The sequence below is a fragment of the Hyalella azteca genome, unplaced genomic scaffold (genome assembly GCF_000764305.2).
Source record: "Hyalella azteca isolate HAZT.00-mixed unplaced genomic scaffold, Hazt_2.0.2 contig11898, whole genome shotgun sequence".
Lineage (NCBI taxonomy): Eukaryota > Metazoa > Arthropoda > Malacostraca > Amphipoda > Hyalellidae > Hyalella > Hyalella azteca.
In genome coordinates this window covers 101,184-126,022 of record NW_025941874.1, presented here as the reverse complement: position 1 = coordinate 126,022, position 24,839 = coordinate 101,184, and the positions used below count along the sequence as shown (strand labels likewise).

At 37.0% G+C, this 24,839-nt stretch overlaps 1 protein-coding gene across 1 annotated transcript; it reads left to right on the top strand.

Annotated features, from left to right (window-relative positions):
- The first annotated feature begins 683 nt into the window (after nucleotides 1-683).
- On the top strand, nucleotides 684-24,839 carry LOC108683083 (inositol polyphosphate 1-phosphatase). Its single transcript, XM_018172363.2, has 8 exons — nucleotides 684-697; nucleotides 19,529-19,789; nucleotides 20,240-20,362; nucleotides 20,722-20,857; nucleotides 21,956-22,115; nucleotides 22,530-22,605; nucleotides 23,308-23,466; nucleotides 24,525-24,839. The coding sequence occupies exons 2-8, from the start codon at nucleotides 19,580-19,582 to the stop codon at nucleotides 24,789-24,791; spliced, it is 1,131 nt and encodes a 376-aa protein (XP_018027852.1). The 5' UTR covers nucleotides 684-697; nucleotides 19,529-19,579; the 3' UTR covers nucleotides 24,792-24,839.

Sequence of the window (24,839 nt, the reverse complement as noted above, 5' to 3'; positions counted from 1 at the left end):
AAGCACTTTAGAGTTGAGTTAAAACAAGTCGTGATTCTAGGTTCGTTTCTGAAGCGAACTTTACGACGCTGGGGGTATATTTTAGTTGAGGTAGAATTCGTACGAAAGCTCTGAAGAGCCTGGCCCAGTACTGAAATGTTTGCTAGAGCTGCCGTGCGCACGCGTGTCATTAGCGACCGGACCATCGATAAGGAGAGAGTGGTCGCCATTCCTGTTCTTCTTAAAAGCTCTTAACCCGCAACCTCATTCTTGGGTTTCGCCTGTGAAAACGATCTCTGCAGCAGGCGCTTCTTTAAAGACACAGAGATTGCACACTACAACTTTGATTTTTATATTTATTTATTTTATTACCACGTTTTTCTTGACTTCGTTTCGTGTGTGTCAGTCATCAAAAATTCAAACCTTAATTTAGAGTACTTCTAAATATCCTAGTGAGTTGAAATTGGGCATGCAAGTTTATGCTGCCTAACAATTCATGATTTGATCATCAGAAATAAGAATTAAAATTTTTTTATTTTAATTCCAAAAAGTAAAAAAACACTAATTGTGACTAAAAACACTAAAAGTTTGAAATTGAGTTTTTTCTCGAACATCCACACTTGCCAACCTTGGAAATTGATTTGATTGCTAAAATTGCTAACTAAAAAGTAGAAAATAAATAAATATAAAAAATATTTTTAAAAACCACGTTTTTCTGGTTTTTACAAAACTAAAAATAGTGAAATAAAACAAATAAAAAATTCTTTTAAAAAACACGTTTTCTTAACGGACAAAATAGGAAAACATTTACTCCTACATAACATTACATAACATTTTACATAACTTAAATGTTATGTAAGAGTAAATGTTTTTCTTTTTTGTCCATTAAGAAAACGTGGTTGTTAAAAGTATTTTTTATTTGTTCTATTTATTTCTGTTTTTTTCTTTTATTTATTTTTTTTTCATTCGACAGTGTGTCTCTAAATGAAAAATTGCGTCCAGCTGGTAATTTATTAATTTCATTATTTATTTCCCATTCAATTACGTTTTATTTCCCATTTAATTACCTCAAATGTCATGAAAATTCTGTGCACAAATTTTGATCATTTGGGTTGGGCAAATAATTTATGCATGTGTTTTTGCCGCGGTGTTACCAATAATTAAATTACACTTTCAAATACCAGCTTATTTAAGTCATATTTTTAATTTTTTCGCGGAAATTTCTGACGAATATATTAGTTTAAAATTATAAATTGTGTTTTGAATTTCAACAAGGAATTTCGTTATCGGTGAAATAATTCACAATCAATTAGTAATTCATCATAGCGCTCACTCCGCATTCGAGCTTCAAAAAAACATCCTCTATTATAGTCTGGAATACATCTATAATATAGTTTAGTATTACATAGACACCATCTAGTATAGTCTTAATAAAATTGATACACAACGAATTAGAGTTAAATTTTTTTATTAAATAACGCTGAACTTTGCAGGGTCTGGACAAGCTGTACGGTTGCTCCCCCTCCGATGTTGACAAATATTCCCGCATCGTTTTCCCAGTGTGTTTCGTCTGCTTCAACCTCATGTACTGGATCATTTACCTTCACATCTCCGACGAATCCAACGAGAACCTTACCCTCCACACTTAAGGATAACTACTGTGCTCCATATATAGGAAATCTACTTGATATACATTACTTTAGTGATGTTTTTGATAGTATTATACAGCGCTAAAGTTTCTACTTATTGTTTAATAATTGATGTGCATGTTGTGTTTCGTTCCTGATAGTTAAAAATGTTTTTTTTTACTCTGTACATTACTGTTTAAATGTCGAGAAAGGCATTCGTTGTTCCGCAACATCGATCGTTACGCGGCCTTCAATTCAATAAATCTTGTAGATCAAATTAATGAGGTTATGTTTTCTTCACATGCGGTGACATGTTCGTCATTCCAACAGAAAGTTATTTATATGAAATACTACACTCAGTTTTAAGACTATTTTAATAACTGATCTGCTCGGCAAAGCTCTTTATGAATAAATCTGAAAATTAACATGCGAAAAATTCGCTTACGTAAAACTATCTTAGCTGAGAATACCTTCCATTTTTGCAACAAAAATTTGACAAATTGCAATGAATTCATTATTTTCAAATGGTAGCGCAACGGCCTGTATATGCCTGCCTGTTCATATAGCTGTGAAAAGATATCCGATTCTCAATAGCCTTGCATGAAGGCTTTCCATACTAATTTGTTTACTTCCAACATAGTTTTCAAGTGCCGAAGACAGACTTTGAAATATCAAAGCGATAGAAAATGAATACCAGCAATTAATTTCATTTTTTGTCTTAAAAGTGCATTGCTTGGATTGCAAAAAATATAATTTAAAATAAGCTATTGTGAAAGTCTGAAACTTGCAAAGAGCGATGAAAATCTTGGAAAATTCTCACGCATTATTCCAAATGTACAACGCAACTTTTACTATCATAACACGATCTCTTCTAGTTTACATAAACCAATTCTGAAGTCTTATTACGATACTACAAAGGTTACGAAATCGAATCAGATATTAAAACAAATTTAACCATTCTAAATCCATCCATGGATGTCTAATGGACCCCATCTGAGCTCATCTACTTATAGTTTGCATTGTAGCATAAATTCCCGGTAAATATCCTGCGCAAGAAGTAAATTTAGTATCTACAGACTCCACAATGACCAAGTTGCTGCTCAAGACATGATAACTGCACCCTTTCTCTTGCACCTTCCATAGTGTTGAAAACTCTATCACTCCCCGCAAGGGTGATGTTGATATAATGGTCCCTGCGTCGACAAGCAACTTGACGAACATTGACCATTTGTTATCGCAAATGACCTAAAACGAAAGTGCATTTCGTAAACTTTTCAAACAAAAATTTTATACAATTAAATTGATGAAAATATCACGTTTGAATATAACAGGTTTTGAATCTATTATTCCGACAAATGTCATCATATGTAATCGCTCTCAGTATTGAAAATAAGTAGAGTCAGAGGTGTACTCGTACAAATAAATCTGATGCTCATCCCTTAATAGTTCAGTCATTGAGACGTTTATACAAGCAACACATGTATAATGTCTTTCATAAAAAACTTCACAAAATGAAATTGTACATCTTTTATATCTTTATAAGCATTACCTGTGTCCATGTTGAGCGAACGTAGTCGCTAAATCGTGAAATACTTTTTGATAGAGAACATAGGGCCCGCGCTGTTCGAAGAGTCAAGCCCTTGCGCCCTCACTTCCATTGTGATACTCTGGAAGGCATATTAAACTAAACTGTTTTGTATTAGGTTAAGTCACGACAATGAGGTTGAGATTAATCTTAAGGCAAGCTAATACTGAGAATATATGCATCGTTATACCGGACAGCATCAACTAATGTTGAGTAAAACGTGGACTTAAACCAGTGAAGTGACACTGTTAATGAAACTCCAGTGTTGATATAAAGGGAGTATGCATGACTTAGCAACTTATGTTGTACTGTTTGCAAGGCCATGACATTGGACCTCCTTAAAGTGTTACTAATGTTTTAAGGTTCATTGCTATCATACTCAAGTGGCTGCTGCAAGTATAAATTTAAGAGTGCAGCAATCTTCCGATCATAGTGCGATCATATCTTTGCTTTTATGCGTGCATCCTTTAGAATCGAATGGGTTTTGTGTTCTTGACAACGCGTGATCCGAAAAAAACTGTGACCCAGGATTGCGATTACCACTTCAGCCTCACGGATATTCTCGTTTCCACTTCCCCGTCTGCCGCCTCATCGCTTTTCTCAAACATCAAACTTCAAGGACTAAAAACTTGAAAAAACTCGTTCTGTTAATGCGGCATGGGATCCTCGGCATCGCTGTCAACGTGGACAAGTTATTCAATTGCCTTGACCCGCATCGATGTAAAAATTTCATCGCAAGGATTTATATGTCCACGTTTCAGTGTACTGGAATTTCTGTTCCTATTTTAATTTCTTATTGTCGAAGTCTTCATTTGTGCATACATATACCTGGAATACATTAATAGCTCCTAGCCACTCAATGTTTTGAAATCCCTTTACCTATGCTTTAAAAAAAATTATTATCCATGGTATAATTAATTGGCAATAGAGAACTCACACTACGTTCCAATATGCCTTCGAGGTTCTCTGTATGCATTTTCTTGTGTCCTCGTGACTATTTTAATCTAAACAATTTTCATTTTATTCTAAACAATTTTCTGATTTTACGTGAAAATGAAGTTGCTGGCTCAAAACCTTAATCTAGATTGCAGCCATCTAAGGCCTTCACTAAAGCTCTGTGAAAATCACACCTGATATCGCCACAATGATGGCAGGACATTGATGTCCTAACCTCTCGGTAGAGAAGTGCTACAACCATGACAGGCTACGTGTATAAACAACTCCGGTCTGCCTTAAGGTGTGCATCTAAAACTTCTGATCCATTAGTCCATTACTAGTCTCTACTCGTACTTGATTAATTGCGCTCAATGATCCATAGATTCAACTCATTCTTGGTTTATTCTGCTCAATGATCCATAGTTTCAAGACAAGCTTGATTTAATCTGCTCAATGATCCCCAGCCCCTAACTCATCCTCGATTTAATGCGCTAAATGATTGCTGGTTTCGACAGATGATCGATTCCTTTCTAGCTCTGCTAAATCCGGTTATCAGTTTGTGAAGCATTTTTGTCGCTTGCTCTTTTCGGAATTTTATGAGTTGAATTTCTTCTTTAATAGTTGACTAAAATTCAATTATTCAGCTAGTGGTTTCTCACGACAACGTATTTCGCTTTTTCTTCTCTTTTAACATGCAGAATTTCGATCTGAACTCTACCTTGCTCTGAATTATTCCGTTCTAATCTGCATCGTTGTCCTCCTCCCGGGGTGTCTGGAAGCAATCAGTTCAGTCTCATATTTCTGGTGAAGCCTCAAGTGTGTTACTCAGGCAGTGACACTGTCAAACTTAGAGGCTAAGTTCGGATTATACGCGGTTACCTACCATATTGATGCACATATTGCCGGTAATACTGAACAACTCGGAATGGTCTAGCACTCAGCCCGCACTTATAATAAAAGCTGTGAATTTCATTTAATTTGTGCGCACGTTAGTTTTGGAACTGTGAACAAAAATCGTAATGGAACATGTTATTCTTTTCTGCAATTGATTTTCTTTCTTCAATTCTATATACTGCAATATTCTGCCACCCACAAGCGACACTACTTAACTATGTCAGTGTCATCGGCAATATACTGTAAATAGCTTTTAGATACAACAATTACTTAGTAGAAGTTATTTTCTGCATGATTAAGTATTAAGTTTTCTCGGAGAAATAAAACTCTATTCATGTACGTGTTAGCTACCAGAAAGAATTTTTTTGATTCGTTTAACCGTGTAGACGCGGGGGACTCCGAATGATAAATGCTGTTACCGTTCCGTTGATGTACTTCATTGCTCAAGTTTAAGCTACTCTTTAGTAGATGAGCACTGTCCTCTTAAAGATGCACTCGTGATAATGAAACAAAAGCTCGCTTATCAAGGTTATCTTCTACGTATAGGATTTGCCAAATCTTCTTCGAAGAATATACAGACGATAGATAACGTTATTAGATTCAACCAATCCCTGCACTTCCGATGCACACGAATGGCGCCTCCGATGATAAAAAAGATTAGTATTTTTCGTGCTATTTTATTTCTTGATAACCTGACATTGTTACCACATCCGCCATCCATTAAAAGACTTTTGCAAATTTCATTTAATCCGAGCTTTGAGTTATTGCCGAAAGAATATATTGTTCCAACAAACCTTGGCAGATCATGATGTAAATTTTTATTAGCCTGCCCATCGAGAAAGTGATTATTTGTTGGTTGCATTCTGTTTGAAAATTTTTATTGACTAAAAATTTCCTGTACCTAAAATTAATATCAATTTTTTACCTATAAATTACACGATAAAAATTTCAAAAGCCATAACATATAATTCATTATTGGTGCAATTTAAAAATTATGGAATTCCTACAGAGCCTGCAACGTGTTCACTGGAAATAAAAGTTATTACCCTTAATTCTTCATGACTTCGGTCCCATATTCGGCAAGCATGGTGCGTAATTTCTGCGCAAAATTTTTATTTCGGTCGATAAAGTTTATCAGGAAAGCCTCCCGTCTCCTGTACAAAAAATGTAACCACAAACCCCAAGTCCCGTTGTTCAATAATGAAATAAATACAACTTGCTTCTTTCGTTCATTGTTTCATGAATGAACTTTAGGAACCAAAATAAATTTTAAATATAATCTTTGTATCCACGCAAAATCTTCACGCAATGTTCGCCTTGACTGGATTTTTTCTATTTAGTCTATTACAGGAATTTTTTGACCACAATATTTCTTTGGGCTCAATTTTCCCCCAGTGACCCCTAGATTACCACCTCTCCCTATACATCACTTGTCGATTCAGAGCACATGTTAAACGATATAAATGAAAGTATATATATATGCATATATATAACATAGAGTACTAATAGAATCGTATTATACATATGAATTTATGCAAGACGTTATTTTATCAAGTTGGCTCTTATAGAAAAGAGTAGGCAGGAGACTCGTATAACTATGCTCGGTGCAGGCATTCTAGAACACAACTATAGACCTACGTATTATATCCTATAGAAGCCGTGCTAAGAAATATAGAGATACTTTTTCGTCTTGTTATTTGCTTCTGTTGAATTTATTTGGGCCTTCTGCTGATTGTTGAGCTCGGTAGAGCACTATAGAGCAATTAAATTTAACTTCAATAACAATTCCACAACTTCTATGTTAGTCAGATTTACAGTAATACAACTGCAAGGTTATAGATTCGTGAGCCTATTTTTATGGGATTGCCTCATCTGTTGGATGCAATTTCTCTTCAGCTTGAACTTTTCACGACGAGTTTGTGCTTTGAGGAAAAGTGTCGTTGGTCATTAGGACCTCAAAATTAAGTTTCGGAACATGTTAGATCTTTCCCAAGAGCTGGTACTAGTTGATAGTGTGATTTTTTTCTAATTTTATGCTCAAAGTTTACATCGGAAGAAAGGCTAAATTTTCTGATGATAATGTATATTCATGTTGTTGCTTCAATTATCTATGCTGTCGGGAGGAGGGGAATTTTTAATACGTATCGGTCTTCGGAGAAGAACCAACGAATCATTGAGAGGAAATGCGTTGGCGGAGAACGAAATTTAGTGGTAAATAAGAAGTAAATTTCCTACTAAAATAAGCTGTCGGTTAGAACCTTGCAAGCAAGAACGAAAAATCGGTGTGTAAGCGATCAAAATGTTTATCATCAACCAAAACGCCAATTGATTTCGGTCAACGGTTTCTTCCCGGGTTTTTATTTACTGAAATAACCTGCGTAAGATTGATGGACCATATTGTTTAATATTGAAAAAGTTGTTATTTTCAGTTATTAATGAGTGGAATGATTCCATGTACGAAGTATCGGGACGAAATTTTAGTGACTGATCATGAGGCATGGTGACTCGTGCTCCAAACGACAGTGATGAAATTTAGTTACTCGCGTATTTTCGTAAATTCAAAGCTCACTCGTCTCTTTCTTGACAAATGATAGTCGTTTCAAGTAGATAATTTAGGTAAATAACTCTATAATAGATGATTTCTTATAATGTATCTGGGCATAGGATGGAAGGCAAGAAAATGTAATATAGTTCATACTAATTTGCTAGAGTGGCTTCTAGACCTAGTCTACATATTGGTCTGTTACTTGTAAAGTTATTATTGCTACCAGTACAGTAGTTCTATTTTAGGAGCTCTTAAATGTTCTGCCACAGCTATAGCACTTCTTGGAACGCTCAAGTAACTTAGGACTCATATCACACATCCTACCGTGTTTTATACAAGCTCCACAGTCGCCTCGAGCCTTGGCGACACGTGATCAGAGATGCTTAATTATTAACAGTACCAAATTTCGCTAGCTGTAGAAGAGATACGGATTAATAAAGCATCCAACGAATACTGTCTCAAGGTAAACACGTCAATGGAGTATTTTACCCTTCCATTGCATGGTCTAATTCCAACTAAACCTTCATGACGAGCATTCCTGATTGTTTATCATGTTCACAGTTATTTCGTTCAATAGCACTCGAATGTGTTTACATTAATTCTAGTTTTACCATGAACTCATGCTATACATTGTCATTGTCACTCTAACACTATTTCTTTCCCGTTTTCTTCCAATCAGCTTCGTATAAATAATCATCGATCTCTTCTTTAAAACGAATTCTTACTCAATCACCTTCAGCATTTTGTGTGAATTTATTGTGTTACATGTATCATTTACCATACAATAAAGTTAGTAATAAAAGAAATGGTGATGTTTCAACTATCCCAACAAATTTCTTTGCTAGGTGTTTTCTTATCGTCGTCAAATCGGCGAGGAGGGCCGGGCGGTTAAGCAGAGCAGAATTGGAGCAGCGAGTTGCGAGTTCGAGACCGCAACAAGCTGTGAATGTTCTGCCATGTTAAGAATCGGCGACAGGCCTACTGTCTATTAAACGTTGAAACCACTATATTGTTATTATATTTTTATATTAAATGGGGTGAATATTTCGATCTCTGCAGTCCCCTCGATTTAATTAATCAGTGATAGCTGAAATAAAGTACTATCATGGATATAAAGTATTTATTTCGGATAGTAAAACGAAATTTCTGATCATGGGCTCACTACAGTCGAGTGCCAAAGTCGCGCTCTCAACATTTTTGTCGTTTCATTTGAAAATGAGCAGAATTGTGTGCTGCATGCGAAATGGATAGGCTTTGTCAGACAAATCTTTCTTGGTTTGCATTATCTTCATTGTGTCTACCAGATACTCAGTTCAATGGTTGAATTAAAATTTATTTAAATGTACACGTCCTTTTCAACATGAATTGATTCGTTAGGAAGCTAAATGCAGCCTAAATATTTAAAAATTTTAATTAAATCTTGCATTAGCGCACTCGGTAGCAAAAATCTTATCCATGTTTATTTCTACCTAACATCTTACATGTATATTATTCAAGTCAAAAATTAAACATTTTTGTATGAAAATGCTGTATAAAGTTTTACTCTAATATATTCAAATTTTTAAAAGAGAATTGACTAAAATTTACGTTGTTGAATTACAATACAATTTTTTTCGTTAACGTTGGATCGATAAGAAATTGAACATTATTACAACCTACCAATACAGAAATTATTGAAATTATTATTTATTACATTTACATTTCTAAGACAGGGACGACGTGCCTTCACTTCTATGTTTACTGCCATGAAGTCCTGATCAGTTCAACAAATTTGTAGGACTGGCACGTACAAGTTTGAATTCATTTAATAAAATATCACTGAACACTAATTCTGAACCAAATTGACTGAAAATATAGAATAAATATAGAATGATATAGAATATAGAATGATTCTATATAGAAAATATAGAATGACTGAAAATAAAATATAATTACAGTTATTCTAAAATCTTGATTGGTGCAAAAAAAATCCCAATAAACACACATTTAACACGCAAAAAAACACTCAGAAATGCACTTCCACAGAAAATCCGTGTCACCTAAAAAATGCTAAAATTTATCAAAGGGAAGAGGGCCGGCCGCCGCAGGCATAAGGTCGGCGCTAAGGATCGATTGGAGCGAAACAGAGCAGCAATGTCCAATTTAGAGTAGATATTGTAAGCCCGGACCGGCGTTAGTAAGACTTGCATCTGCTCTCTGACCACAAGCGGCACTCCTCGAGTACAATCGGTTCACAAATGCTCAGAACTGCACATTAACCGTTGCAAATGCAAAGGTTCGGTTCACAAATGCTCGCAACCGTTGGTGTGTTTTTTCTTCAATTATGGAGCATCCACCGTATTATTATGAATAAATGAATGAACTGCACATAGTTGGCTCAGCGAGTGCACGGCTGGTATTAGAGTTCGATAGCTTGTCGTCATCGATTCAAGTCGAATTATAATTTTCGAATTCTCTGTCTCGATCATTAACTCGAACAGAAAATCATAATTGTACAAGTATAGGTAGTAGACATTTAAAAAAAATGTTCAGCAGTTCATATTCCTTTACGTCGGTAATAAAACGTCGGCCAGACGGTATGGCAGCCTATGAAGTCAAGTGCTCAATGCTCCCAAGCCACATCTATATAGAGCCAGCAATGGTCATACTGTATCTGACCAAACCTACTCCGGCCAAACCTCTCCTGGGTCTCCTACTCACATTGAAACACTCGAAAAGCCGGTAAAGCTAGAAGCTGATAATATTAGCCGCAAATACTACCTGCTAAAAATTTATTCCTGTACAGCCACATTTACGGTGTTCCAGAATGGTCTGCAGCTTACATTTTCGATGCTCAGCGGTTATACAGCAATACACATGCTGTGGCTAGGCGTTGGCTCACAGGCCAATTCTAGAGATAGATTTTTTGCCTACGACAGCGCTCCCTTTCATGTTTAAGCGGACGAATAAATCGCACAACACTTTCAATTACATACGAATATCCGAATAAAATGTTTCGTTTTTAATTTTGTCGAAATCGGTTATTATTCCAAGGAGAGCTGCAGATACAAGAAAAAGTAAACAAAATCTTGTTAAAATAAATTATTTATAAATTTACCAACTCTTGCCACTTGGCAAGAGCCAAAATCTTACATCGTTGCAGGAGAAGACAGAATTGTCTTGACCCTGCGACTGTGCGTACCTCCACTTCGACCACTCTGCCGTTCACGATACGTATTGCTTCCCTTCTTCTAAAGCGTGAATTTGGGCGTATGTGTTTTTTTTTAGAATTTATAACAACGTATTCCTTTGTTCGCTCGTTTGGTTAGTTATTTTCAGGCTTGCGTACTTCAGGCTAGGTGTTGGATCCCGTTTGGGATTTTTGGCTCTGTTGAGCTTAAAACGCATGTCTTATACATATAGCATCGTTTTTAACTTACCACTACCAGCTTGCAACTTTTAACTTTGGTTCTTAAGGCTTATTCCCTTCTCACGTGGACACGCCTTAAAGCGAGGAGGAAATAGTTATTGAGTTGGAAACGTACATTCATATCCTTCTTAATTAGCTGTACGCAATCATGCCAAACAGGTCGACATCCCAGTATCCGATGGTAATTTTAGAATTTTAGCGTTCGGTCCCGGTGTTCCCGACACAGGCGAATTGCAAAAAATTCGTGCATTATTTCTAACATACGCCTAGTTTAAATGCACCTCAGTCCTCTCGCAATTGTCAAGAGAAATGGCTGTCACTTCGTGGTTATTTCCTGTTGATTTGTTTATCATTTATAAATTTTGTTCAAACATTTTATTAGGTTATACGTGTTTAGTTATACTTGTGCTCAATGATTTAGAACTAACATTGGAGCCACACGCGTAACTTGTGCTTCTATACTGATATGGTTAATCTGGCAGTGAGATTTCGGAGACTAGCGATTATTGCAACGGTCACATTCCATCTATAATCGAATATTGTTACAGCAAACTCCTTATTTCTTTACCTTGACTACTGTTCGCTATTTCAGTAGCGTTTTCGAATTCTGCTGAACTGTTCGATGTGGCGAGTCATTAGCTCATTACCGTGGGTTTCATTAGGTATTATCTATTCTTTGAGTTTCGACAGAAACCAAAATTCAGTCCTATGCCTATGGGTTTGGTCTCCATGTAGCAACAGTTCAGCATTATCCAATTAGTAGCAGTGAGTTGCAAGTTCTAAACTCAGAACATGTGAGAATCTTGCAATATCTTCAATCGTTGAGTGATGGTGACAGATAAGATTTTCTTTATTCACCGAAACCCCCAATTACTGACTACGTTCATCAATGCGTAATAAAAATGTAAATCTCGGTTTCATACTACGTCGGTTAGTTAGTATGAAATTTGCCTTCAAAAGTCTCTTAGGGGTCAGTGTTGTAGCGACAACAGTATAATTTAATTCAACCATGGTGCAAGGGATATCATAAAACTATTAAAATAAATCTTTAGTATCTTCGGCTGTCAGCACTCGTTTCGAAATTTTGTCCCTAAGCAGAATTAGATTCCATTTATACGTGTCGTGAGGCTTCTGCCGGAAATGAAAGGTATGCTTTAATAGTAATTTTACAAGAGTAAGAATGTTTTTTTCATTGCTGAACCATACTAGTTAAACTATGGGTTTTTTATTTTGGTAATTCAGCTAGTGCGGACGAGCTAGGCTTTTCTGAGGATATTATTTTCAAAGGCTCAATCAGTGCTGACTGCTGACGCCTGACTGCTGTCTGCTGACTGCTGACGAACGCCGATCGGCGATTTGGGATCGCCTAGCCTCCTAGGCGCTAGGGTCGTACCGTCGTACGTAAATCTTGCTCTTTACTCTAGTCTAAGTCTCAGCATGTACATCCCCAAAAGAAACCTTCATTTCTGCGACTAATCTCTTGATTCTCTGCTCAGTCTGCTGCATCAGCCTGCATGAATGTTCCTCCTATCTATGTCTATCCTATATAGACAATTGGCAGAAGTCACCTATGAATAACGAATTGAACAAAGGATCTCGTCTTGTGAATGGTGAATCTGGCCAATTTTACCTGTTCCAAACTTCCAAATGCAATGGGCGCAATGGCCTTTTTCCAATTTCTCCAGTCCCAGACCCAGTGAAAAAAAAATAAAAATGGCCTAAGAGGCTAAGCCTATGCCTATTTATGTCTGAAATTTTTTTATTGCCTGTAAAACTATTGTATTTAGGGTTTAGGCTACCTCTGATTTTTGAAAACTTTCAATATACCTTAAAATGGGGTAACTTAGGCCCACTATGCAGAGGGTGGATGCAGCGTCGGCAATATATGGATTTTTAAGCCCAAAGCGTCACCGGCCATTTTAAAGATGCGTCGCCGGGTAATTTTTAATGAAAAGCCATTTACGCTGAGTAATGACGAACTATTTACAAGCCACGAACTTATTACAAGGTTGCATGCACGTGTTACCCCAAATAACTAATTTTACCCTAAAAACAGTCCGGTTGTAGTTTGTACAGCAAGTGTCAACTGAACAAGTAATAAAGCAGTCTGACCGCTCTAATGCGACCGAAACTACGCAATCAAAAAAAATGTTGTTTACATTTTTTGCGGGAACTCATCGCAACTGATTTCCGGACAAGCTTCGCTGCATCGTAATCCATCCAACGTACCGGAAAGTGCGGAAACCTTACTTTTTTCTAAATAGTTGGCTGAAGACTGAGAAATATATTAAATGCAAGAATTTCAATCTAAATGTGTCGGCAAGATCTTCTGAAGGCAAAAATTTTGCCGATAATGCGTCGCCGTAGGTCTTTAAATCTTCGTTCACTCTCTGCACAGTGGACTTAGGCCACTTTTTTTTATAAATGATGGCATTTTTTTACTAGCTAAATTAAACTTGAATTGAAACATGCAAAATACAGGTCTATACTCTAGCTTTACCAACCATAAATTGCTTGCTCCTGCCTCTCGGTCTCTATGTAATTTCAAAAAAAGTGATGGTCTTTGTTATCCCAGCTCTTGCCTCTTGGGGTAACTTAGACCGGGTGGTAAAATCAATTATATTTTTTGGTAAAATAACTCCAAATAACTCCAGGTTTTGCTGCATTATAGCAGAACTCTTCTAGTTACATATGCAAATGACAAACTTGAGGAAAGTGTCATAGTTTGCAAATGGGGGGTGCCGTTCCATAATGAGGGAAATGAGACTACCTAATGGCAGCCCTGATGGGTAAATATTGACTGGCTTGGAAATTAAGTTAAAATTACCATATATAAGACTCTGTAGAGTCTGAAACATAAAGAAAAACATAAATAGGCTGTCAAACATAAAATATATTATATATGGTAATTTTATATTAACTTCCAAGCTGGTCTATGTTACCCCGTCAGGGCTGACATTAGGTGGTCTAAGTTACCCCATTTATGGGCGGTGCCCCCCATTTGCAAACTATGACACTTTCCTAAAATTTGTCATTTCCATATGTAACTATTTTACGGTACCTATATTGGCCTGGCAAATTCAGGGCTGGAAAAGTCTTGGCTACTTTTTCTGAAATAGGATCAGAGTTCTGATAATGATATCATAAAATTTCAGTAGGTATGAAAATAATGAAATCTCTTGGCTCTAATGTAACACAGTTTTGTTGGATTGAAATTCATTGAATAATAGTTGTTTGCAGCTTAGCAAACATGATTATCATGTGCCACTGCAGTGCAGTGGCTGAGTGGCACATGATAATCATGTGCCATGTACCTTTGTATCGAATCAGGAATCATGTAGCTTTGAAAAATTCCTGAAATAAATGATGAAAAACAATATTTTGAAAAGTTACTTCTGCTAAGGTCTGTAGTAGTAGTAGTAAAAAAAATATTTGCCGTATTAAAAAATTTTGCTTAGAAAAAAGTGGCAGACAAGTGTCAGCATGAAAACTTTATTTGCAAAATTTACATACCTCAATCCAAAAAAAATGGTGGCCATTTCCGCACGGCAGGGCTATTCAGGACACCCCCAAAAACGCATTTACAGTAGAACCTCTGCCTCAGTTAGCAAAGGCTCAGCCTCCAGTTATGAAAAAAATGATTAAAAACAAAGAATATTGATTACATTTACCTTGCTCAGCCAAAAAAAATTCACTTGTAGAAAAATTAGTGCATCATTGGTCATCACAAAATTGTGCATAGAATGTCATATATAGAATTGTGCACCAGGCATCATAGAATGAAAAGTAATTGACCTAAACTATGATTTATTTCTCCAAAACATATTATGGTTGTCACTAAAACATCCCTTTCTGTTTCAAGTATGTTTTTCATGATTTTTTTTATAGTAAATTCACTTAACCCAATTAGAATGGTGTGAAATTACAAGCCATCCTGTAAGCTTACAGAAACAGAAAAAAAGCTATAGGGCTGCTGATATGAAGCTTGCAGTGGACAAAGTTGTTGTAAATGCTCAATGGCATGGTCATGGATACAGTAATATCGCATCAATAATACGGTAATATTGTATCAATAATACGGTAATTAATGTATATGGCAATATCATATCAATAAAGGAAAAACAAGTAAAAATCACAGAAAATGTCATTTATTCTACCTCTACATCATCTATAATGAAAGAGGAGGACTTCAGAGTACTGTTAGTAATAGATGAGTACACTCTGCATGCTGCAAATGTTTTAAAGTGAAGTTTTATTCCAAGTGTCCCGAGTAGCCCCATGCAATGGGGCTACTAGGGACACTTTTTTTTTGCATCTGGCACCTTACAAATAGCATATGGAATTTTTTGGAAAAGCCATGTGATAGCCCTTGCAAAGGGCTTTGAAATGAGCCTAAATTTGTTTACGAAATGTTTCATGGTAAGAAGTTATGAATGAAAAACGTTTGAAATCATCCCGAGTAGCCCCGGTTGACAGTAGTATTTTTGAACTTCTTTTATACTACATAGATAGGAAAAATGTTGACTTTTATGCCACTATATTTAGTTTTGCAATATTCCAATTAGTTTTGCAATATTCCAATTAGTTTTGCTACTAAAACAGTTTTAGGCCATGTCGGAGGACTGTCTTGAGTTACCCCGCCTGTTCCAAGTAGCCCCGGTTGATGGTATGGTCTTTACGAATCGAATGGTACATGTCTCATTGCTGTAGCTTCAAAACTCTAGGAGGAGATAGATTTTTAAAGTACCCCCTTTTTGTCTGTTTTCTATGAATTTCAGGTTTTTATTAATTTTCCAAAAACATCGTAGGAACAAAATGTGTTTGTTTTTTGGTTTTACATATACTGGTATGTGTGAAGTTTCAGAAAGATCAGTTAGTAAATGTGGAAACAGTGGAAGTTTTTCTGGGGGCTTGACCCCCCTTAAATATAACCATTTTTGACTGTGAGTTATGATAATGCTGAGTTATGGGTTCTTTTTTTAAGTTATGAATCATTTTGAGACAGTGGAAAGCCATTTGAGCCACATAACACATTTTTTTGTTGAGCCACTAACATTTACCAAGCAGTGCACATGTATTGTCCCAAATCTCTAATTTTATCCCAGAAATACCAATGAGGACCTCTCTTCTCCTTTTAGAAGCAATAAAGTGTGTGATAATGTATTTTTTATGCTTTTGTCACAGAAACAACATAGTATCAATGCTGTCTGACATCACTGCAACTGTGAGTGTCATACCATTTATGATGCAGGAGCATGGCAATGAACTGCAGTAGATTTTTATTTTATATTATGAAGAATTCATGATCTATAATGTTCCCAATCAAACCAAAGTACTTGACTTGAAAGTCACAAGTTCAGAAAAATGTATTCCAAGGTTATACCATCTTTTATATTAAAAATTCCTTTGTTTACTTGCACAGTTGCGTTGCATTGAAAGTTTCCACTTTCCAGAAATGAATTTGATAAGAGTTGTTTAGCATATGCTTTCTTTGATGCAGCATTTTTCCATTTTTAGCGCATTTTCTCATTTATGAAAAAATGCACTATTGTGCTTGTCCTGTCTGTCTGTCTGTCCGTCCGTCTGTCTGTCTGTTTGTCTGTGACTTTTCGTATTTTGTCTACAAGAAAATGCACTCTCACTCACTGCTGTGAGTACTACTGAGTTATATTTTTTTGTGTTGTGGTTGGATATCTATAGCTAACTTCGAGGAGTTGTTACGCTGCCACAAGACGCTGCAGAACCTCAAACCGTGTCTCAACAGCCAACCAAAGAAGAGGCAAGGGAAACTGAAATTGCTTTATCTCCCGTCCCCAGAAAATGACTAGAATACAAAGACCCCCAGATTGTTACGGTTATTAACAAGCAAAGCAGTATATGAATAATTTTTGTTTAAATTATTTGCTATTTCAAACATTACCAGAATTAGTGGTATTAAAATCATTTCTCGTTATTCATAAGCAACAAATTTTGTAAAGGGTGAATGTGGTAATAAGACTTATTCTGTAGGAATTAAGCTCATATTAAGATGAAGACCAGATTTTAGCTGCCCAGGCTTCACACACCATGCCAGTGTCTATGTTTCTGTCAAACTGAATGGTGTTGTTGTTGTTATTCGCCCTCCCCGTCCTGCGACAAGTGCGGGACGGGGCCTACACCCATTCCTGTGGCCAGCCCAACCTCTCTCCCCAGCGCGCTAACAGCCCCGCCGCCTCGATGGGAGAGTCCCACAAAACCAGGGGCGACAAGGGCGTGACCAGTTCCGAGCAGCCAAACGGGTGGCAGGTGTTGTGATCATGTCTGAGACAGAGTGGACAAAGAGGGGACGGATGTGTGGCTGGATCTATCTTGTGTAGGTATTGGTGTAGTAGGGGGGACTTGTTTGTACGGAGTTGTGCTAGTGGTCGGCGTGTGTGCCTGGGTAATTGGGTTTCTGAAGTCTATGGCTGGTGCTGGTGCCGAGAGTACAGCATTGTTTGGTAGATTGTCTATGTAGTTAGTTGTGATTGTAGTGTGTATTTGTTTTTTGCATCTATTTAGTGTTTCTGTTGTGGCTTGGTCTGGTTCTATGAGTATGTTAGTGGTATAGTTTCTGTTTGTGAAAACTGTTTGTTTTATAAGTCTGGGTGGGTTGTAAGGTTGAGTGTGAGTGTGAAGTGGGTGGGTTGGTGCTTGTGCTTTTAGTCTGAGTTGGGATGCATGGAGTCTGAGGTGCTGGTCTATTGGAAGCTGGGGATTGTGGTATTGTCTATGGTAAGGTTTAGTATTTTCCTGTATTCAGCGGGGTCAGGTGTGAAAAGTGTGGCTGTGCTTTTGGATGCATTTAGTTGGAGGTTATTTCTGATAGTCCAGTCGTGTATCTGTTGTAGGAATGGTTGTATGCGTTGCCCTGCAATTTTGTAATTGTGGTGTGATGAGAAGATGGTGATGTCGTCTGCATAGGTAATCATGTGTACATCTGTGGGTGGAGTAGGGAGGTCTGAGGTGTATATGTTGAATAGAGTGGGTGAAAGGACGCCCCCTTGTGGGACGCCTGTTTTGAAATTCTGCTGTTTGGAAGTGGTGTTATTGAAAAGTGTGTAGCCTTTTCTTCCTTTTATGTAATTGGACATGTATTTGGTTAATGTTGGTGGAATTTGAATATTTGACAGTTTGTCTATTAACTTGTGTAGGTTTACTGTGTCGAATGCTTTGGACATGTCTAGTGCTATTGTGATGGTTCGTGAAGGTGGTTGTTTCTGATTGAATCCGCGGGTAATGTGTTGGGTAAGTGAGTGTAGGGCTGTAACTGTGGAGTGATTTCCCTTGAAACCATGTTGGTGAGCTATTTGTGGAATGAGTGGTTGAATGATGTTGAGTATGATTTTTTCTAATGTGATAAAACTGAATGGTCTTGACTCCTTCCGTAATGTAATGTAAGTTCTCCACCATGTATGTAGCTAACTTAGATTTTGTTGTAATATTGTTTCTACTGTTTGTTTTATTTTGTTGTGTGTCAATGATCAGTGTTTGATGTCAGTTACTTTAATTTCAGGTAACTCAACATTTGTTTGAATAAATCTTGGATTACCAAGTCTTCCTTCTTCTACAAAACTATACAAATTTCTTCATTTATTGTTCAGTTGCAGTGCCGTTAATTTTGACAAGGTGACTGTCAAATTGCTTGGTTCCTTGTCAAACTGCTTGGTTCCTTGTCAAACTGCTTGGTTGATTGAATTCTAATAACTATTTATATTTAAAATCATTTTTTAATTATCAAAAGAATTTATGATTAGCATTATTTTTCACAATTTATAGCATTATATATGAAACTGTCTTCAAACATGTATGCAAGCTTTTTTTGGAAAAAGAATATAAGATTGTCATGAGCCTCTATAATGGTTAATTCTTTGGTCCACTTTCTGGACCAACTTCTATGAAAGCAGAAAAATAGTTGCAACATCAGTTTTTTTAGGGCATTTCCTCATTTATTGAAAAAATGCACTGTTGTGCTCGCCATGTCTGTCTGTCCATCTGTCCATGACTTCATGTTTTCGTTGGAGAGAAAATGCGCTCTCTGTCACTCACTGCAGTGAGTACTGAGTTATATTTTTTGTATTCTGTTGAAACTCACAGTAGTGTGTCATGAAAATCTATATTTTTAGTAATATAAACCTAATTTTAATTTTGCCAGGGGGCTAAATTGCTCCAGGCCCAAGATGCTAAATTTTCTTGTTCAATTCAAAACAGGGCATTGCTATTAAATATTGCTAATTTCTGATGCATTAATAACCTCTTATATGGCTAGTCACAAGGCTTCATTGTTGATTACATTTTTGCTACATTTTTTACATCAGACTACATTTTTGCTGATGTGTCAAGGATTTTAAGTTATAATATTTTTTATCTATCCTAGATGAGACCTGCTAATTGAAATTCATCTGATAAATCTCACCTAAATTATGTGGTCTCCAGTGTGCATACATACTAGGTATATCTGTTCATAATTTGAGGAAACGTTCAATTTTATATGGGAGACCTAAAAACTATTGCCCCTTTTATACCCATACTAGATCAGAAAAAAATAGTTCAACTTTATTCATTCCTGATTTTACTTATTCATTATGTCACTATCAAGTTTGCTGCAAGTGTTAGTGGACTTCTCAGCTAAAGCTGCCTCAATTGCTCAGACAATTAGAGAAGATAAAGAGCTTTTCTCTCTTCTAGTGGAAGAAAAAACAGGAAAGTCAAAAAACATCAGATTTGATCAAGATTTCAAAACCTTAGCTGATGTCCTCATTCAGCAGACTCTCTGTGATGTCATTAATAAACAAGTATGTGAAATTTCCCTTGAGAACCAAAATGAAATAATATCAATACAGTATTGTGTCTATGGTAATATGTGATTATTATGTACAGTGATCATGAAATTTTATGGTCATTGACTAAATCAATGACTTCATTGAATAATTTGCTATCACTGTTATATTTGGATTGAGTTAAACTATGCTGCTGATATGGTTTTTTTTATATGGATATAACACTTTTGAGGAAACTGAAATTACTTTTTTTAACTGCTCAATTGAATAGCTATCATTTGTTGCCTTTGAGAATCTGTTTGATTACTAGTGAGTGACATTTGAAGCCATTTTTAGTACTGCATACAAGATCTGAGAAGAAATTAATTCAATAGTATATATGAGACTTGCATAACCTAGTGCATAATTATGAATATTCAACAACTCCTAAAATTAATTTGAAAGTGATTTCATGAATTTTTTCAGTTTCCTGCATTGAAAGGGAGAGTTTATGGAGAAGAACAAGCATGTTTCAAAAACACTATGGGTGAAACCATCACTGTTGCTGTTCAAGCAGATGCCAGCAGCACTGCAGCCCTTCTTGCTCAGGTTTGCTTCCCTATGATAACCAAACCAGCAAATTGCAACAATTTTTGAGGCATGCTGACTCTCCAAAAATTTTATTCGTATGTAATAGTCTTTTTTTTAGGAAAACACTGATGAACTACATGATCCATAGTTGAAAAATGTAGAGAAATGCCTGAAATTTTATTGAAAACTTTCGCATTTGACTTTCAAAAACTAATGAGCATGTTTTTATTTTTTCCTTTGCTGAAATGGGCATAGTGGAAATTAAAAATCATCCCTCCCTTCAGCATGTCCAGGATTTTTCCACTTGTATTCAAAATTTGATTTTTTTTTCATTTCTGCTATTGATTGCAATTAGTTCATGTAGTTGGTGGTTTCAGGTGTTGAATGGCAATGAAAAAGCAGCTGATGCATTGGCTCAGGAAGTTCATAAAGAATTAAAAAGAGATGTCTTGGTGAGCTCCGCCTTACCTACTGTGCCTCTAGAAGAGCTAGCCATATGGATCGACCCTATTGGTAGGTGGGCACACTGCTTGGTGTGTTGCTTGGTCATAATAAATTTAAAACTGTTTGGAAATAATTTAAATTTTGATTGGTAAACTTAGAATTCTTTGTGATTTCATTCTGTGAGTCCTCATGGAGATGCTAACATAAACAATCAATGCATGCTTGTATGACATGGAGTCCTGTACATGTATTTTTAATCCATTCATCTATGCAGAAAGTTCATTGACTTTATTCAAGCTAGTCATCTTCACTTAGGTATTTTTCAAGCCAAGCCTTGCCTTGTTCTTCAAAATATTTTGAAAATGCACCAAAATTAAGATCATATTTTCTTGTATGTATTATACAACTTGAATATGATGAGGAACTCACATTCTGAGATTGCAACATTTGAAACCAAGCATTGCTCTTATCTAGAGAAACTGAAATATCAACTTTGTGCATCAATTTGTGCCTATTTAGCTCTGATTATTCATTTTAATTCTCTCACAATTCATACAGTTTTCATTACACTTGTTCTCAGTGACTTTCTAGGTATAGTTAACATATTTAATGCACAGTTCTCTTAGTATCTGGCATGTTTAGTAGGTATTGGTGAAGAATGAAACTACTAAGGACAAAAGTAGAATTCAACAATGAGTTTAATGTAACAATGGATAATCAATGCTATATCCACACAGTCATGCTAGTGATAAATGGAAAGATCATAGCATGGAGATGGTATTAACTTTTGGCCTGAATAATATTCACTCAAAAATAGATTGAACTATTATAAGGATTGCGAGCAGTTGGAGCAAAATGTCTAGCTTGTGAATAAAAATTAGGATAAATACCTATCTCTGAGATGGAATAAAAATGGATAGTTGCAGTATGGATCTCGATCATCTCGTCTGTCCGTCATCTGCCCATGTGTTGGGAACTGTCACGTCAACGTATGGCTCCGTGTTATGATTGATCCATGATTAGCTGAACTTCAAGACACTAAAAAGAATGTATAATTTTTATTCAAGCTTTGGGTATTTAGCTAAAGATGTATCTAGGTCTCATTTTTGCAGCCATTCATTTTACAAGAGTATTAATACAAGTCTGCGCCTGTTCATTTTCAACCAGATTCGACGGCAGAATACATCAAAGGCAATGAGTTAACAAATGGAGTCACACGACGCGGACTGCAATGTGTGACCGTCCTGCTCGGTGTCTTCAACACGACTGATGGCAGACCGATAGCTGGTGTGGTCAACCAACCGTTCGCCGCTGCACCAGCAAATGGGTAAACCTAATCTTTTTCACGTTTTACAAGCTTTTCTCTCAGATTCAAAACGTTAATTTGATGTGGGGAATTAAAGTAAAAAAATCTGCAATTGATGTGAATCCTTCTGTAAAGTAGAAGAGTAACATTTTTCAGGGGAATTTTGCAATTTTTGTGCTTAGAAGATTTCCTACCAAAGAATTTAATCGTTTGTTAGATGTGGTGAGTTTAAATAGACAAATTGATATTATGAGCTTTCAGTGCAGTGAAGTTAGTGGTTAGTTATGATGCTCTATAGGTCGTTCCAGGAATATAGGTCGTTTATTACCTCCGCGTTAGAAGCAAACTTTCATCGACACAGATTTTCGTGATTTTACATCTCTTAATTAGTTAACTTATAGTAAATGGTACAATTAAGGAGTTGTTTGTGTGCAGGACTGAGAGTGCGGCGACATCAGTGGTGTGGGGCGTGTGTGGCGGTGACAACAGCCTCAGCAACGCCACCTCCCTCGTCAGTGTCGTGAGACAGGCTTGGTGGTCGGGCGCAGTTCTATAGGATCTCGCTCAAGTGCACTTGCCGGTCAAAATACTAATTGTACAGAGTACCCGTAGTAGCCAAAGTACACGCGGCGGTCGATTTCCCGTCTGTAATTGATCGGTTTTAATTGAAACTCCGTCAGTAATTGGCTGGTATGGTATGATTTTGCACGCACCCGTCGCATAAACGCAACCCTAAACAATGGCTTTAGTCTTGAAACTGACTTTGAAAATTACTGGCAGTTCTATCTTTCAACAATGTGAAGGTAATATTTGCTAAAGATGTTTTGTAGCATAGGTTTTCTTGAAAGGTTTGCATGGAGTCCAAAATTGTCAAATTTTAAAATTTATATTACACTGTTGGACGTCAATGAAAAGACTGCTAAGAGCAATTTTCGAGGAGGAATTTTGCCACCATTGTGCGCTACTCTGTGTAGTATAGGGGAAAGCCGATACGCACTGTAACTGTATTCATGAATTATTTTAATCAGCGGATCCATAGCCCTATTTCCATCAGCGTAACGTTATTATTCAGTGAACCATATTGACATTTGTGTTGTCAATATGCGTGCGAATTTTCTTTAACTGTTTTTACATATAAGATGAAAAGATTCCTTGCGCACTTGGAGATTACTTATATGTGCACTGTGCTTGATTTAAAAAATATTTATTGCAGGCATCGCGGCTTCGGTGCGTGAGCGTCTCGAGCAGCGAGAGCGACGGTGTCATTGAGCGCCTCGCCGCCGCCGGCATAGAGACGCTGCCTGCCGCGGGCGCTGGGTATAAGGCCCTTGTGGTCATCAACTCGCAAGTGCAAGCCTATGTTTGCTCCAAGGTAATACCAGAGGCCTCAGTATATTAATGGTGGTTTAGGCGTTAATGATTAATCTACGTGCAAGTGCAAGCCTATGTTTGCTCCAAGGTAATACCAGAGGCCTCAGTATATTAATGTTGGTTTAGGCGTTAATGATTAATCTACTTGCAAGTGCAAGCCTGTTTGCTCCAAGGTAAGACTTGAGGCCTCAGTATATTAATGGTGATTTAGCTTAAATGATTAATCTACGTGCAAGTGCAAGCCAATGTTTGCTCCTAGGTAATACCAGAGGCCTCAGTATATTAATGATGGTTTAGCTTAAATGATTAATCTACGTGCAAGTGCAAGCCTATGTTTACTCTAAGGTAATACCAGAGGCCTCAGTATATTAATGGTGGTTTAGCTTAAATGATTAATCTACTTGCAAGTGCAAGCCTGTTTGCTCAAGGTAAGACTAGAGGCCTAGGTATATTAATGGTGGTTCATGCGGTGATAATTAATTAACATAAAAGTGCGGGCGCATGGTTGCTACGAGGTAATGCTAAGGGCCACTGCATAGTAATGGTGGTTGATAAATTGAAGCCCGTCAAAGTCCAGTCCTAAGTTTGCTAAAATGTTTGCTAGAGGCTTCTGCATAGTGCTAGAGGCTTCCGCATTGTATTTTTGTATATATGAATTAATCAAGTTTCATTGAGGAGGGATTGTTGTGACTTTCCTCTAGTTCGTGCGCGATTAATGACAAATATGTGTTTTATCTCTTTTTTTAGTCGAATTTAACATTTAGTGACATGTCACAAGGAGAATTTTGTTGGATCATATACGTTAGGAGCCAGTGGGAGCTGAAATAAGTGTTGTAGAGCTGATGAGGATATGTTCTGCAGACGCAGAATTGCATCCCTAATGAGGAAATCGAGAGCTTTAAATGTTTATGCATACGCAAGAGAGCAGATTTCTCTTTTAGGAAATGAAAATTTTTGTAAAATTCTTAAATTCCGCAACAAAGGGAGTCGATCAGCAAGTATTTCGTGAAATCAGAACCTAGTTTGGCTCGTGCAATACTTACTAACTCAACCTTTCAGGCGAGCACATATATGTGGGACACGTGCGCTCCACACGCAGTGTTGTTGTCCCTGGGTGGCGGCATTATACCATTCACATCCTTGGAGCAGTTCGCGCGTGACCTTCCCCCTGACGCGTCTCAGCATCAACTGAAGTACGTGGAGGCGCGCAGCGGCGGCTCGGACATCAGCCTCTACTGCAACTCGGGCGGCGTGGTCGCCTACCGAAACTTGGACACCTTGATCGCTCTCGCTAAAATTATTTTCCCTTCAACCGCAGCGAAGTGAGCCTCAGTCCCGTAGACCGCAGCAAAATGAGCATCAGGAAGTGAGATC

Coding starts and splice junctions, on each gene's coding strand:
- LOC108683083 (XM_018172363.2), top strand. CDS start 19,580: ATGTCACTATCAAGTTTGCTGCAAGTGTTAGTGGACTTCTCAGCTAAA. Junction 19,790..20,239: donor GTGATGTCATTAATAAACAA/GTATGTGAAATT, acceptor GAATTTTTTCAG/TTTCCTGCATTGAAAGGGAG. Junction 22,606..23,307: donor TCAGCAACGCCACCTCCCTC/GTCAGTGTCGTG, acceptor TATTTATTGCAG/GCATCGCGGCTTCGGTGCGT.